Raw genomic sequence first — 15,594 nt, forward strand, 5'->3', positions numbered from 1 at the left:
TTATTTATTTATTCATGAGAGACAGAGAGAGAGAGGCAGAGACACAGGCAGAGGGAGAAGCAAGTTCCCCATAGGGAGCCCGATGTGGGACTCGATCCCAAGTGTCCAGGATCACACCCTGGGCCGAAGGGAGATGCTCAACCTCTGAGCCACCCAGGCGTCTTTTTTCTTTGTATATATAATTCTGTCTGGTGCCCTCCATATGCATCAAAAAACCAGCATTGATTCAGGCTGTTATTCAAAGTAAAGGAATTTAAATAGTGCCCCTTTAACTTTATAGGGACTTGTTATATCCTGTCTCTTTTTTTAGGGGAAAATCATTGCCTTGTATATGAGTGTATATGATATGTGAGTTGAGACCCTAGGATCATGATTTTAATCTCTTGACCCTACTGTTTCAAAGTACATAAACCGAATTCATAGCCCTATCTAGGACCCTTACAAAGGGTTTTCCTGCAGGAGCATTAGCTCAGAGCCCGGCTGACTTAGGACAAGCTTATCACTGTTCCTGAGATCTTCAGGTATATACTCTCAAGAAGTGAAGTGTAATGGTTGAGCTGGGGCTCTGGAATCAGATACCTGTATTTATCTGTCTTCTTGACTGCTCTGTCTCCAGTACCTAGAACAGTACATATCAGACTTTCAGTAAATTATTTTTTTTAAAGATTTTATTTATTTATTTATTCATGAGAGACACAGAGAGAGAGGCAGAGACACAGGCAGAGGGAGAAGCAGGTTCCATGTAGGGAGCCCGATGTGGGACTTGATCCTGGGATTCCGGGATCATGCCTTAAGCCAAAGGCAGATGTTCAGCCACTGAGTCACCCAGGCTTCCCTTCAGTAAATTATTTGTGAATGAATAAGTGAATCCCAGTGTACCAGCAGACTATTCTAGCCATCCTATAATTAATCTAAAGATTGTCATTTGAGTTAAGCTTGTTTCATTACTGCAAATATTGGCAGAAGCTTTATTTCCATAGTAAATGGAGGATTCAGGTTTATTAGTGAATTGTTCACTAGATTTACTCCTAGAATTATAAACCGATTAGTCACAGTTTCTATTGAACCTGGCCCGTAACATAGTGCACTTTGTTTGCTTCTCTCTGGTATTTCAGTTTGCCCCCAAATCTATACTTTATCTCTGAGGTCATTTTCAGTTCCAATTTCTGATGATTCTTCTGAAATTGCTGATTTTAATTCCCAGTGCTCTCAAGGACATTGAAAGCTGGTATCCTGGGCAGCCCTGGGTGGCTCAGGCAGTTTAGCACCACCTTCGGTCCAGGGTGTGATCCTGGAGACCCGGGATCGAGTCCCATGTCAGGCTCCCTGCATGGAGCCTGTTTCTCCCTCTGCCTGTATCTCTGCCTCCCTCTTTCTCTCTCTTTCTGATGAATAAATAAATAAAATCTTAAAAATAAATAAAATAAAAAATAAAAGGTGATATTTCTTTTCAAAACATGAAGGCAGTTCAAGAGTAACAGCTTATACACTACTTATATAATAGCATCAATTGGCATGTACCAGGTAAATCCTTTGTATTTTTCTACGCCTTCTCGCCTGAGTCCTGTAGGGTATACCACTTGAATGTGCCAGGCTGAGCAGAGTATAGCTTTGGCTGACTACAGTGCGCCCTGGTATGAGCAGCGTGGCTGGGAGTGAATGAGAGTCTTAACCTGCTGGGTCCTCTGGAGATGGTCCCTTAGCTCAGCGAAGATGTCTCAGTCAGAGTAGAACATAATGGTATGAGGTCAGTATTGACTGCTGTGGAAGGAGAAAGCAGGAAACTCTTGACTAAATAATTAGTGGTCGTATAAGTTGGTAGACTGGCTAACAGACACATAATCCAAGGAACATGGGTTTGACCATGAGACGGAGAAAAGAGTCTTCTCAGGGTGGCTGTGGATACTGACAGGTCAGACTGTCCTCCCAGTGATAGAACCCAGTGAAAAGGTGACAGGTTAGGGAGTCACTCCAACCTCTGTAGAGTGGAGTGGAGTATGAGTTTTCTCTAGTTTGACATTGAAACTTTTTGTCTTTTGTCCTTCTGTACCCCTCCTCATCCTCTGCTATTCATAGCACCTGCTAGATACTCTCAACTGATTATACTATGACTTGACACTGTAGCTGCATCTGTGTTTCTCTTTTATCAGCTTGGATTATCATCAAGGATGTTGGCAGAGATCTTGTGAGAAGGTATAATAAAAATAATAAAAATTAAATTCTATTTAATTTTCCTGATAGCTAATGATTTTGAAATAAGACTGAGGAGACTAGGAGATGAGAGAGGGCCCCCAGAAGAGAATGAGTCAAGAGCTGTTCATTGAGACTTTCTGAATTTGTCTGGCTGTTGCTTAGTGAAGGAGGCAGGGTGTTTGGCCCATGCTGTTGATGGTGCAAGATATGAGGTATAGCTTTCTTCCTTCTCTAGTCACACTTTGCTTTTTGTGTGTGACAGCATGGACAGGATGTTCCTGCTCAGGTTGCTTGGCTTGCCTCCCTTTTGGTTTTGAACCAGTGCTACAAATCCTGATAGACTGCTTTTTTGGTAAAAGCTTTATTGAGATGTAATTCACATACCATACAATTTACCCATTTAAAGTGTATAGGGGTGCCTGGGTGGCTGAATTGGTCTAGCGTCTGACTCTTAATTTTGGCTTAGATCATGATCTCAGAGTCATGGGATTAAGAGCCCTGAATCAGGCTTTTACTCTGCAAGGAGTCTGCTTGAGATTCTCTCCTACCTCTGCCTCCCCCAACCCCATCACACACACAGTGTCTCTCTGTCTAATAAATAAAATCTTAAAAAAATAAAATGTATAATTCAGTGGTTTTGTTTTTCTTTAAGATTATTTATTTACTTATTGAGAGAGCACAGGCTTGCGTAAGTGGGAGAGGGGCAGAGGGAGAGAATCTTCTACAGACTCCCTGCTGAGCATGGAGCCGAAAAGGGGCTCATCTCATGACCTACGATATCATGATCCGAATCAAAAGCAAGAGTTGGACACTTAACTGACTGAGCCACCAGGCACCTCTAACTCAGTGTTTTTAAATATATTCATAGAGTTGTACAACTACCACCACAATCAACTTTAGAATGTTTTTATCACCTGAAAAATGGCCCTTGGCAGTCACACCCCTTTTTCTCCTAGTCTCTGTACTTTCTGTCTCTGTAGATTTACCTCATTTGGACATTTCATGTAAATGGAATCATACAGCTTGGCCTTTGTGTCTGATTTCTTTCATTTTGCATGTTTTCAAGGTTCATCTGTCTTGTAGCATATGTCAGGACTTCATTTTATTGCTAAATATATGGATATGCTTCTTTTATTTATCGATTCATCAGGTGAATACCATTTGAGTTGTTGCCATTTTTGGCATTATGAATAATGCTGTTATGAATATTTGTGAGTTTTTCTGTGGACATATGTTTTCATTTCCCTTGGGAGTAGAATTGCTGGATCATATGGTAACTCTGTGTTTAACCTTCTGAAGCATTGACAGACTGTTTTCAAACATGATTGCACCATTTTACATTCCCACTAGGGGTGTATGAGGGTTCTAATTTTTTCACATCTTTGCCAACATTTGTTGTCCTCCATCTTGTACCTGTAGCCATCCTAATGGGTATGAAGTGATATCTCATTGTGGTTTTGACTTTTCACTTTTTTTTTTAAATAGGCTCCATGCCCAGCATGGAGCCCAGTGTGGGGCTCAAACTCATAACAGTGAGAGCAAGACTTGAGCTGAGAACAAGATTTGGATGCTTGACCTGGGTCCCCCACTGGAGTTTTGATTTGCATTTCCTTGATGGCTAATGATATTGGGCGTATTTTTATGTGCTTATTGCTATTTGTATATCTTCTTTGGAGAAATGGCTATTCTGATCTTTTGCCCATTTTATTTTTAGTTATTTATTTATTTTTACTAGACTTCATACCCAGCATGGAGCTTGGTGCGGGGCTTGAACTCACGACCCTGTAATCATGACCTGAGCTGAGATTAAGAGATTAACCGACTGAGCAACCCAGTCACCCCCACCCACACCCCCGTTTGCCCATTTTAAAATTGGGTTGTCTTTTTACTATTTAGCTATGAGAGTTCTTTATATATTCTAGATACAAATCCCTTACCAGAAAGTGCAACTGTAGATTTTTTGACTTTCTTGATGGTGTCCTTTAAAGCACAGAAGTTTTCAGTTTTAATGTTGTTCAACAAATCTTTTTTCTTTTACTGCTTGTACTTTTGGTGTCATATCTAAGAAGGCTTTGCCTAACTCAAGATCACAAAGATTTAATCTTATATTTTCTTCTAAGAGTTTTATAATTTTAGTCCTACATGAGGGCTGTGATCCATTTTGAGTTAGTTTTTGTGTTTAGTGTTAGGAAGAGGCCAGCTTGATTTTTCCTTTCCTGTATGTGGATATCTAGTTGTTCTGGTAACATTTGTAGAAGTAAAGTTTTGAACTGATCCTTTTGCTCCTCACTTTCTGCCTGATGAGAAGAGAATATCTATCTACACTTTGGGTTTTATCCTAGTACCTAGTACGTAATTTTCCCACCCAAATAGTATATTCCAAACAGCTGCAGTGATATTTCTTTTTTTATCATTAGACAGATTACATCAATGCCAGTTTCATGGATGGCTACAAGCAGAAGAATGCTTACATTGGTACACAAGGTAAGTTAGGGTGACCCTTACAACTTGGTTTTGTGTCATCTCTCTGTGATTTCTTGCACCAGATGATTGTGTAGTTTTTGAAGGATATGGTAACTTGAGGTGATGTTGGCCACTAGATCCTGGCCTTTTATAAAGATTGGGGGCTATTGAGGAAGAAGGCAGAGGGGAGGTATGGAGTTTCTGTACCAGATATGCCTGGAAACTTGCTGCATAGACATAAACTGGAGATTTGAACATACAACACTACTACAAGTTTTTGGACTGTGTATTGCCAGCCTCAGAGAATGGGACATGAGAACGGACTGGCTGTGAGATGCTCTTTATGTCCATTAGGAGGCCAGGAATGGCAGTGGGACTTCTCAGAGATTGAGTCCAATCTGAAAGGGTGTTGCTGTCCTGAGAGACTCTTGCTGGTCCCTGTACCATCAGAGAGCACTCAGTGCTCCTGTGGGCCCCAGTAGTCCTCTGCCTCTGCCATCTCAAGGAGAATATGAAGTTGCCTTCCAAGCAGGTAGGAAGAGATCACAACATAGGAGGACATACAAGTCCACTCTATGGGCTTTAGGCCCTTGGACCATTGCAGAGCATGGCCACCAAAAAATCAGGCAAATACCTCTTTAGCAAGTGATCAAACTTAGAATCACCAGTAATGGACAAACAAGTATTATGCCTCTGTTGTGATAGAGCGAGAACTATAAAACATAACCTGTATTTTTTGTTGCCAGTTTTTAAGTCTAAATCTAATCATGACAAATAAACCAGACAAATCCAGATGGTAGGACATACTATAAGAAAACTGGCTTAGACTCTCTTCAAAGTTCATGCCATGAAAAACAAAGGCAGGGAACTTTTCTAGATTGAAGGAGACTAAAGAGACATGATAACCAAAGGCATGTGCCCATCATTGGAGCTTCAGTTTAGAGGAAAACCTGTTAAAGACAAACTTAGGATACTTGGGGACTCTGTATTAGATAATATTATCATATCAACATTTAATTGCTTCAGTGTGATAATGGTCTTAATAGTTCTATAGGAAAGTCCTTGTTCTTCTAAATATGTGCCCAAGTATTTAGGAATAAAATGTCATAACAGCTGGAACTAACTTTTAAATAGTTCTGTAATAAAAAGTATGTGTATGCATATATAGAGAAAAAATGTTGTATAATGATAGCTAAAAACGATAGCTTTAGGGCTGAAGAATATTTGAGTACATTGTAGTATTCCAACTTTTCATTGGTTTCAAATTTTTCAAAATAAAAGTTTAAGGAGAAAAAAAATGGATTCCTGATATATTGTTAATTGGTCTCATGGTCACAGGTTTATATTTTCCCCCTAGGAGGGACCACTCCCTCCAAAAGGAGTCCTTTCAACACCCTAAGAAGAAATGAGAATTATCAGGAAAAATTTGGGGCATATAAGATATGACGTGATCTGCCTGAGAGTGGAGGCTTTGTGAAGGAGGATGGCCTTGGCAGGTTGGGCTTATAGAGGGTAAGGATTGGCTCTAGGGTGCCTGAGAATGCTTCCTTCTCCAGATTTAGAAGGCAAAGCCACTGCTCAGAGTTGCTAATTATGCGGGATTGGATCCTTTAGGGTGGCTTTGAAGGCCCTGTCCAGAAGAAGAAGAAGCTCCCCTGAAAGTATGAGAGAGATATTTTGAGTCTAGCATGGATCACCTTTAGACAGTATCAGGGCTCCCTTAGGACTGGAAGAGGGGGTCCTGTGGTGTGGAGAAGGCTCATTTGATTTGCCTGGCTAACTTTCTTGGCTGTATTCAATATTTTGATTCTTATTAATAATACTATTTCTACAAACAATATGTCATCTATTGAGAGTATCGTTATACATCAGGTATATGACCTTCTTCTAACTATTACAGAGACTCTACAAGGAAGGTTTATTAACCCATGAACAAACTGAACCCAAAGAGGTTAGGCAGTTTGGGATCATACAGGTAGTAAGCGGCAGAGCCGGTATGTGACTGTATGTCTGTTCGATTCAGAAGTCCTTGCAAGCCAAGTCAGTGGCTTGTATTGTTTCCTCCATGTCTGCATAAACTACTGACTTGAGTTCTTCAGAAAAGTTCACTGTTAAAAGTATTCTGGGAAGAAAAGCTTTCTCTTCTAAATCTTTCTTATGCCTTGGGGGAAATTACGACCCCTTTTGGCCAAGCCTGAGTCTGAGTGGTAGCTAGGTTGTCAGTTGCTCCGATTGGCAACACCATTTTTGCCAGTGATGTGAATGTGGAAAATAAGGCATGAGTGCTGCTGTGGTACAGGACGTGGACAAGGCCCGGGGTCAGAGATGGGAAAGGGAGCTCGTGTTATCTGCACATGCGTACTACAGTAATGTACGTGCGCTGTAGAATACTTAGAAGATGGAGATGAAATTCACTCATAACCCTGAGACCCAGAGATAACGTTAATATTCTGTAGCATCTCCTTCCAAGCCGTTTTCTGTGCAAACAAATAGATATAGACATAGAAGATCTCTAACAAGATGGGCTCTTTCCATATGTTACCTCTTGTTCATTTGATGGTATCTTGCAAATACCTTTCCATAGCAAAAATAACAGATCTTACAATATCACCTTTATGGGCTACTTAAATCGAGGATATGCCATCATTTAATTTATCCTCTCTTGGTAGACATTTAGCTTATTTCCAAGACCTCACGTGCTTTTGGCAGTGTCCACTTCTGCCAAGAGGGAATTCTAGAATCATAAAACACTAATGCTGCTTAAAGCCTTTAGCAAAAATGGTAGTAAAGCCAGCAGACTTCCAGGACAAAATCAAAAGTCCGCCCTTCTTTCCTGAAAGCAGAGAGGAAAAAGGACTGTGAAAGTACAGGGAATTATCCCAAGTTTGTTACTTCCTCGATTGAAGGGGAGTTGGTGGTGCACAAGTATCTTCAAAGTTTCCCCGGATGCCCAGCCCTGTGAAGGTTCTAACTGTAAAAGAACAGCTCAGCAACGTGACTCTTACCCTTAGCACCATGTTTGCTGAGACATGATTAATTCTCCCAAAGTAAAATAACTGATGTAAGACCACATACATTAAATGATTAAGCTGTTGTGATCCAGTTGTGCCATCAAGAGCTGGCTATATTATGATGAAGCAAGTTTTTAGAAAGCTGCAGCTGGCCAGGAGTATCCAGAATAGACTGGAAGAGAAAGAGTCCTATTCAGAAAAATAAACCAAAATGGTATTACAGTAATTTAGACAAAAATGATGTCCTTGTGGCAGTGAAATTGGGTCAGGAGACGGGGAGAACGCTAAAAACTAAAAACAATCCAAAGGCAAAAAATCTCTAGGACTTGGTGGCTGCGTCGCGAAGATAAAGGAAATGGATAATTTAGGGTTGACTCCCAACTTTTTAAGACTGAGTGATTTAAGAATGCCAGTACTGTTAACAGAGATGGGAAAGTAGAGAGGGAAGGAAAGCAGGCAGAGAAGGCTAATTTTGATGAGAGAGAATGAATCGCAAGCACGTTGAGTCTAAGGAGACCCATGATGGAACATAGAAGGGGAGTGGTTCTGTAGGCTACTGATGACTGGAAGGCTCTGGGGAGATGAAAACAGCTAGAGGTGTGAATATAGGTGACACCGTCTGGATGTGACATCAGCTGAAGCCCTGATCATAAGGCTCTTGAGAAGGTATATAACAGTATTTCTCAAACGGTAACCTACCTACAGCTGCACCTGGGACCATGTTAAAATGCAGATTGCACATTTCTAACACTCTCTCATATAATGCTGGCACTGGTGGTTTAAGGACCACCCTGATTCAGCAGGGATGGAGGGAGAACAGGGAGCCAGCGTCTGTGCTTTGGAGATATTAGTTGGGGAATAAAACCAGAAATGCCTGAGAAGGAAAGAAGAGCTTCCCAGGGTTATGATCTTTGTCTTATCCTTTCATCCCAGGCCCTTTGGAGAATACCTATCGTGATTTCTGGCTCATGGTATGGGAGCAGAAAGTCCTGGTGATTGTCATGACCACCCGGTGAGTTCGTCCCCTTTCTTCCCTCTGCCCCCACCGCGTCCCCAAGCATGGGGGAGTCAGGAGGGGAGTTTAGCTTGTAGAACAATGAAGATTAGGAGAGCCATGGCAAAGAGTTTGAGATGTTTTAGCTTTTTCTTAGTTGACCCAGAATTAACATAGGTTATGGTGGAGATTGATAGATCTAACTTGTCACAGCTTTAATCTAACTTGTCGAAGTTTTAGTCCTTGGCTCTGGTGACCCTGTGCCAGTTACAAGCTATTCTGAGGTCCTGGCCGCATCCACTAAAGGAAGTATCGGGAAACGTGGGGCAATTCACTTTTAATTTGTTCCCCACTTCCAAAGGGCAGCTGTCTTCCTGGCTTCTGAGTTACCAGTTCCCCTTTGCTCTCCCCTTCCCTGCTACTTCTGACAGTTTTCCAACTCATTTGTATTTCCACCTATAAGAGAACTGCAAAAAGAGAGATGGAACATAATAGATCAGGCAGGAAGCTCTTGATGAAAGGAATCCTTTTGAAATTTTGGTCTACATACCTGCCAAAACTTGAGGAACTAAAAGTTCATTAGTATCATCATTATCATTATGATAATTATAACCTGTTTCAGATGAGGAGGAAAAAATTAATGAAAATGTTTGCTCAGTTCCCTTTCTCATGGCACAGTTACAACCACCTTTGCTTTAGAGAGGTGATAGTACGGTACCACCTTGGAGCACGTTGGAGCCACCTAGGAGCAGTGAGGTAGATTTTAGACCTTTTCACAAACCTCCTGCTGGCTTCCCAGGAACTGTGTCCTTCCCACTTCTCTCAGTCAAGGGCCCTTACTGGGGAAGAGAATGAACAGTGGCTGAGATACAGGGCAGAGAGTTCAATCCGGCCCCCCATATTGGCTCTGACGTCTCTTTTTGTCCACCCAGTATTTATCCTGGATAAGTGAGGAGTAGCAAGAGGTATCAGAAAAGGTGCCAGATGGTGTAGCAGGCACCCAATAAATGTCTTCTAAATGAGTACATGCAGAAACCTTAGCTGTTGCTGCATCTGTTTAGAATGAAGGTTTCTGCCTTTTCTGCCAAGAAGCAAGGTGTAAGTTAGAAATGATGCAAGAAATGACATTGCTGCTTGGGGTACAGCAGATCATAGGGACAGCAGCTCCCGGCTGTGGGGACAAAGGGTGGAAGGCTCACCTTGCTCTGTGTTGTCTTCAGCTTTGAGGAGGGTGGCAGGAGAAAGTGTGGCCAGTACTGGCCGTTAGAAAGAGACTCTCGGATCCGATTTGGCTTCCTCACGGTGACCAATCTAGGCGTGGAGAACATGAACCATTATAAGAAAACAACGCTAGAAATTCACAACACAGAGGTAAATCCTGGTTTCTGTTATCTCACTTTTTTTTTTTTTACGCTGGGGGCTTTGCTGTAAAGAAAATCCCCAAAGGGAATAGGCAAGAATCCAGGCAGCTTATACATTACTTTCGTTTTTCTGGGAACAGGATCAGAATATTCAGCTAACAGCCAATATAGCCATATTGTCTCGATGCAACAGTGACATTACTTGGGAATAGAAACATAATAGAAATCTGGGTCCTACAATATAGGGAATTCCTATATTGTCCTCTCCCGACATTTAACCTTTTCTGGGTTTGCAGAGAAGCAGTTGTGGAGAAAGTTGAGGGTGGTAGGCAGGAGCCTGCGTGGTGAGGATATCAAGAGGGTTGAGAATCTAGAAAAGCTAAATGTATGTGGTCAGGGGCAAGCAGAAATGACCTGTTAACTTGGCTTCTTTTCTCATCCAAGGAGCGGCAGAAACGCCAGGTGACCCACTTTCAGTTCCTGAGCTGGCCAGATTACGGTGTCCCTTCCTCAGCAGCTTCTCTCATCGACTTCTTGAGAGTGGTCAGGAACCAGCAGAGGCTGGCGGTCAGCAGCATGGGAGTACGAGCCAAAGGGCAGTGCCCTGAACCACCCATTGTCGTCCATTGCAGTGCAGGCATTGGCCGGACAGGTAATGCACCTGACGTTGGGGCAGCTCTCAGAGCATCCAGAGGTAATAAGGGTGGGGGAAAGACAACAACACTCTTACTTGCCAGTTTGCAAGAATTTGATCCATTGGCAGTGAATTGCCATGAAAAATTCCCCTTTAATGGCCGTTTGGCATCCCTAGCACCAGCTGTGCGGGCCAGAATGTACACTCCAGAGGCCAGTCCCCTGGGGGTTGGCACATCCCATCAGCATGATTATCTTCTGACCCCCTCACTGTCGTCTGGGTGTTCCAGAGAGCTCAGCTGGGCTGTTGCTTCCTTCCCATCCCCCTCCCTAAGGAGATCCCCACCTGAGCTGTGCTCTCATTCTGGAGCTAGTTCGTAGCTTTTACCTCAGGGACATGTGCATTGCAGGGACTGCTGGGCTTTCTAGTTCAGAGGCCCCTTTGGGACAAAGTCGGGAAGAATAGGTTTCTGTGAGGTCTCTGTGGAAGAGTTGTGGAGTCTCTGAAAATTAGGACCCAAGAGTGGGAATGTTGTCATTCTGTCTGAGATTGAAGCAGGCAGTTCCTCTGTCACCTTCCCACCTACTCTTCCTGTTACCTCCATACTGTCCTGAGAGCCAAGAGGCCTTGTCACTTCTCTGGGCTCCCAGCACTCCAAAGTGACCTCCTCTTGAATCCCGTCAGGCCTAATGCCCACCGGTCCATCATGGGGCCCCTTGCTTTTGAGTGCATTCATCCAATCTGTCTGGGTCATTTGGTAGAGGGAGGGATGGAGGAGAGATAAGTCAAATGTGACCATTTCTTTCCTTCCTTCAGGTACCTTCTGCTCACTGGACATCTGCCTGGCACAGCTGGAAGAGCTTGGCACCCTTAATGTATTCCAGACAGTGTCCCGCATGAGGACCCAGAGGGCCTTCAGCATCCAGACCCCTGAGCAGTACTATTTTTGCTACAAGGCAATCCTGGAATTCGCAGAGAGGGAGGGCATGGTGCCCTCCAGTCACAACCTCCTGGCCATGGAGGGTCAGTAACTGTCCCACGATCCTCCTTCGCTCTGGCCAAGCTTCCTTAAACTACCCTGGACACCGCTGAGCCTATAGGTTGCCATCAGTTATGCTGAAGCAATGGACCAACCTCTTTCTTGTGTCTCCTGGTGCACTCGTGCACGCAAGGCAGCCTTTCCCTTTGGCTAGATAGATGTGGTGAAACTGCCACTAGAAAGGGCCAGCAGCAATGTGTTCTTAATTCCTAGCACCTGCTATTGAACTGTGCCTTATTAAAACCAAATTGTGGCTATGGGTTTTTGCCAGGGGCCCCGAGGTAAGTGGGGAAGGAACCTCCCTTCCCCGTTTCCCGATGCCATTTTCCTTCTTGAGGTCTCGTTCCCATTCCTTACCTTTGCTAGGATTTGATGGGGAGGTTTGAGGAGTATCCACCTTCCTTCCCAGAGAGCTTGACCAAGTTACATACTCTAGAGAACGTCCTGAGTGCCAAGCACGTTTATACCTAGGGCGTGTATTCCAGTCTTTTCTGTCATTCTGTGTGTGTGTGTGTGTGTGTGTGTGCGCGCGCGTGCGCACGCGCGCACACTTATGTGTATGGGTCCATATGTACGTGTGTATATAATATATATTGTATGTGATAATATGGTCGTATTCTATAAATACATATACACAGAGATACTCCTTTGTAGAATTTCCTGGGGCTCCATGTTGCAGTTCAGGCCTCCTTGCTTCTCGGACCCTACTGTTTATCCTGGACTGGCTGGGGTTGGGGATCATCTCTCGTTGTCAGACTGCAGAGTGGTGGAAGAGAACACACATGCATTCACTCTTCGTGCTCCTGCCACAGGCCTTCATTCTTGCATAATGACTTCTCTCTCTCCAGGATACTGCCTGTTGGAGCCGAGAATTCTGATTTGTGGTGACACTGGTTTAACTCAGCATGAATTGCCCTTATCTAATGATTTTACTCTGTTTACTTTGCCAATTTGGGGAATAGACCTCCACTGTGATTCCAGACCCCTTTTTCCTCTCCCTGTCCCTTGAGGGTTGGGGTCTGGGAGTGAAGATGATCTCACTGAGCAATTAGAGCCAAGAGCAATTGGTACGAAGTCTTAGAAGGAAAGAGAGGGAGCCCAGGTATGAGAGAGAGGAAACTACTAGGAGAATCCCTCCTTCGGAGAATGAGCTGGGACCCCTTTTTCTTTTGCTAGAAAGTTCCTTTCCTTATGCAACTTGGCCCTGTCCACTCAAATGCCCATCTCTTCCTGCCTAGCAGCCTGCCAGATTCTGGACTCAAGCTGGGTGGGCTCTGTGTCAAAAAAAAGCTTAAACCCCCCCCCCCCCCCGGCTGGGTGAGGCAGTTGCCTGCCTGCAATCACTGTTTACTCTCTACTCACCCATCCTGTCCCTATCTGCTCCCAGCCTCCCCTACCTGATGTGCTAGGGATAGAATCAAGAGTTCCCAGCACTCCACATCCCTGAGAAAATCCCAGGAACCCCTAAACCTTCTCCCATCACAGATGAGGTTGGCAGCTGATCAGACCTCGATAATTTTATACTGTAATAAGCTCTTTGAATGTATATATTCTTATTTTTACAATCTTTTCATTTTGTATTTAACGTCAATGGACTGAGTCAGATTCAGAAAATAATTGTAAATGTTCATATTCAATATCTTATAGCGATACAGTTTTGTATTTACATATAAATATACCGACATGATCAAATCCTTTTAGCTTCATCAATTTAGTAGCAGTCTGGGCCGGGAAGGTGAGAAGGGGGTCCAAGAGCTGGTTCCGGGAGGGATGGGGAGGCAGGGAGGGACCCAAGGCCTGGTTATCTGAGACTTTGAGTTCTCAGAGACATCTACTTTATCCATAGGTCATGGCCTAGCTCTGGACAAGCAAAGGGAGCCACCAGTTGAGTGCTTGCTGGTGCCAGTCTCTGTGCTTGGTGCTTTTCCTGCCCATTACCTCATTCAAACCTAACAATAATCCAGTGAGATTATTAAGCTTACTCCCTCCTATTTCTATATAGATGAGGAAGGTAAGGTCCAGAAGGTTATGGTGATTTGCTCTGGAACTGGAGATCAAGTTGGTTTGCTCACAAAGCCTTTGGCCTCTTCACTGTGTTGCTCTCTTTCAAAGATCAAGATAGTGTTTTGTCCTTGGAAGCCAGAGGGATATATTTTTTTTTTTAGTTCTCCTTTCAGAATATGAACAGTTCTCAAATTTGACGCAGTTGATCCTGAGCCCATGCTACATGTAGAACCTCCTGGTGTAGGGTCCTGAGGTCTACAGAGCACTACAGGGATCATTGTCCCAGGGAAGCGCCATATATAGGGGTACACTGGTCTTTGTGGGACGATCTTGAGTCATTCATGTGCATCTCCCTCTTAGGATGGAACCAGAAGCTTTGTCCCTGTAGCACCATGCCCCTTGCCATGTAGCTACTCCCTGTTGACCAGTGACAGTGTGCTCAGTTGGGGCAGTTCTGGCCTGGAGTGTGCAAATATTGGGGTGTTTTTTAATAAAAGTGTTAGCTAACATCTACTGGGTCCTTAATTCTATTCCATAAACTGTTCAAAGTGCTTTGTAGATTCTATTCACCACCCTCAAAGCAGTCTTTTGAGGTAGGTATTGACAACAAAACTTAGGCACAGAAAATCTGATTAGCCAATCAAGAACCCAGTTCATCTGACTCGAAAGGACCTGTGGTTAACTCTTTTAACTAGACTCCCTCTAAGGATCCACGTCCTGATCTGCCAACAAATTTTTCAAGTTTCTTACTTCAATCAAGAGCTGAAGTGTAGAACAAAAGATTAAGCTCTTTCTCTGGATGAGTCTTTGTTCTTTTGGGGGCAAGCAAGCATAGGAGGTGAACAGAGATACTTGGAATCTGGGAAGTCAGAGGGGTTTTGTGAAATGAGGAGGAGCCAGGATTAATGATAGATCTGAAGGAGATAGGCTTGAACTGTCTTTTGTTTGAAGAGGCTGTAACCAAACTACTCTGCAAATTCAGAAGTTCTACGGAAGTTGCACATCTGAGGATTGGTGAGGTTATAACTTGCAAGAGCTCCATTAAAACACCGATTCCTGTGTCCTGCCTGGTAGCTGGTTGAGTGACAGCATGAGCCAGGCCAGAAGCACTGTCCTAGTCTATATTCCTGACTCAGGAAGGTTAGCAAACTGATGTTTCCTAAATCTGAGAGCAAGAGAAAACTGGCTTTCCCCTGCTGCCATAGTTTACTTGTAGCTTTTACCATTGTTGAGAGTGACTACCCAAAGTGTGAGCCTACCTGTGCTAGGTATTTAAAGAGGGAAAGAAAGTGGAGGACAGAGAAGGAGCCTGGGTCTGTTCAGGAAGTCAAGGCTCTCACACAGGAGATTTGGTGAAGAAAGTAAGAGAACCGACTATCAGATGCTGGACTCTACAGTTGAGAACAGAAGATCAAGGGGAGGAGAGGATTGTGGGCCAACCCAGGCTTCTTCCCATTTGACTGCTATTTTTTCACCTAACTTTTTGCCTCTAGCATTGGTCCCCTCATCCTGCCTGTCCCCGGGAGTGAGGATGGCATTCCTGAGGTGGGCCCTGGCATCCTCAGCTTAGGAGGCCCACCATCGTCCATCTCCATGTCACCACATGCAGGTAAATGACAGGTTGGGACCAGTTCTTGGAAAACTGGACTATTTAGCGTTGTAGCTTGAGGGAGATGAGACTCCTCTTCAAAGCTTCTCTTCTCTAGGGACAAGCAGACTCGCATATGGAAACTCCCAAATCAGAGATCACGGGGGTGGGGGGGTGGGGAGGTGGGAGTGGGCCGGGAAGAAAGCCTTCCTAGAGTCACTGAGCTCTTTGGTAGTTTTGAGGTCACACCACTCAACTCAAGCCAACTCCTAGCTTCCTTTTGTAAAAGAGGCTGCATTAAATGATC

The 15,594-nt window shown here is 43.8% G+C and overlaps 1 protein-coding gene across 3 annotated transcripts in view; it reads left to right on the plus strand.

Moving 5' to 3' along the window:
• Positions 1-12,338, plus strand: part of PTPN9 (protein tyrosine phosphatase non-receptor type 9) — a 70,528-nt gene extending 58,190 nt beyond the window's left edge. For all 3 annotated transcript variants that reach the window (XM_055319793.1, XM_055319795.1, XM_055319796.1), the window contains exons 9-13: positions 4,611-4,677; positions 8,601-8,679; positions 9,882-10,032; positions 10,467-10,674; positions 11,473-12,338. In XM_055319793.1, the coding sequence (XP_055175768.1) occupies positions 4,611-4,677; positions 8,601-8,679; positions 9,882-10,032; positions 10,467-10,674; positions 11,473-11,687 (720 nt within the window). In that variant the 3' untranslated portion in view covers positions 11,688-12,338. The remainder of the gene's footprint in view (positions 1-4,610; positions 4,678-8,600; positions 8,680-9,881; positions 10,033-10,466; positions 10,675-11,472) is intronic.
• Positions 12,339-15,594: the final 3,256 nt, after the last annotated feature.

This window comes from Nyctereutes procyonoides, unplaced genomic scaffold (assembly GCF_905146905.1).
Source record: "Nyctereutes procyonoides isolate TBG_1078 unplaced genomic scaffold, NYPRO_anot_genome, whole genome shotgun sequence".
Lineage (NCBI taxonomy): Eukaryota > Metazoa > Chordata > Mammalia > Carnivora > Canidae > Nyctereutes > Nyctereutes procyonoides.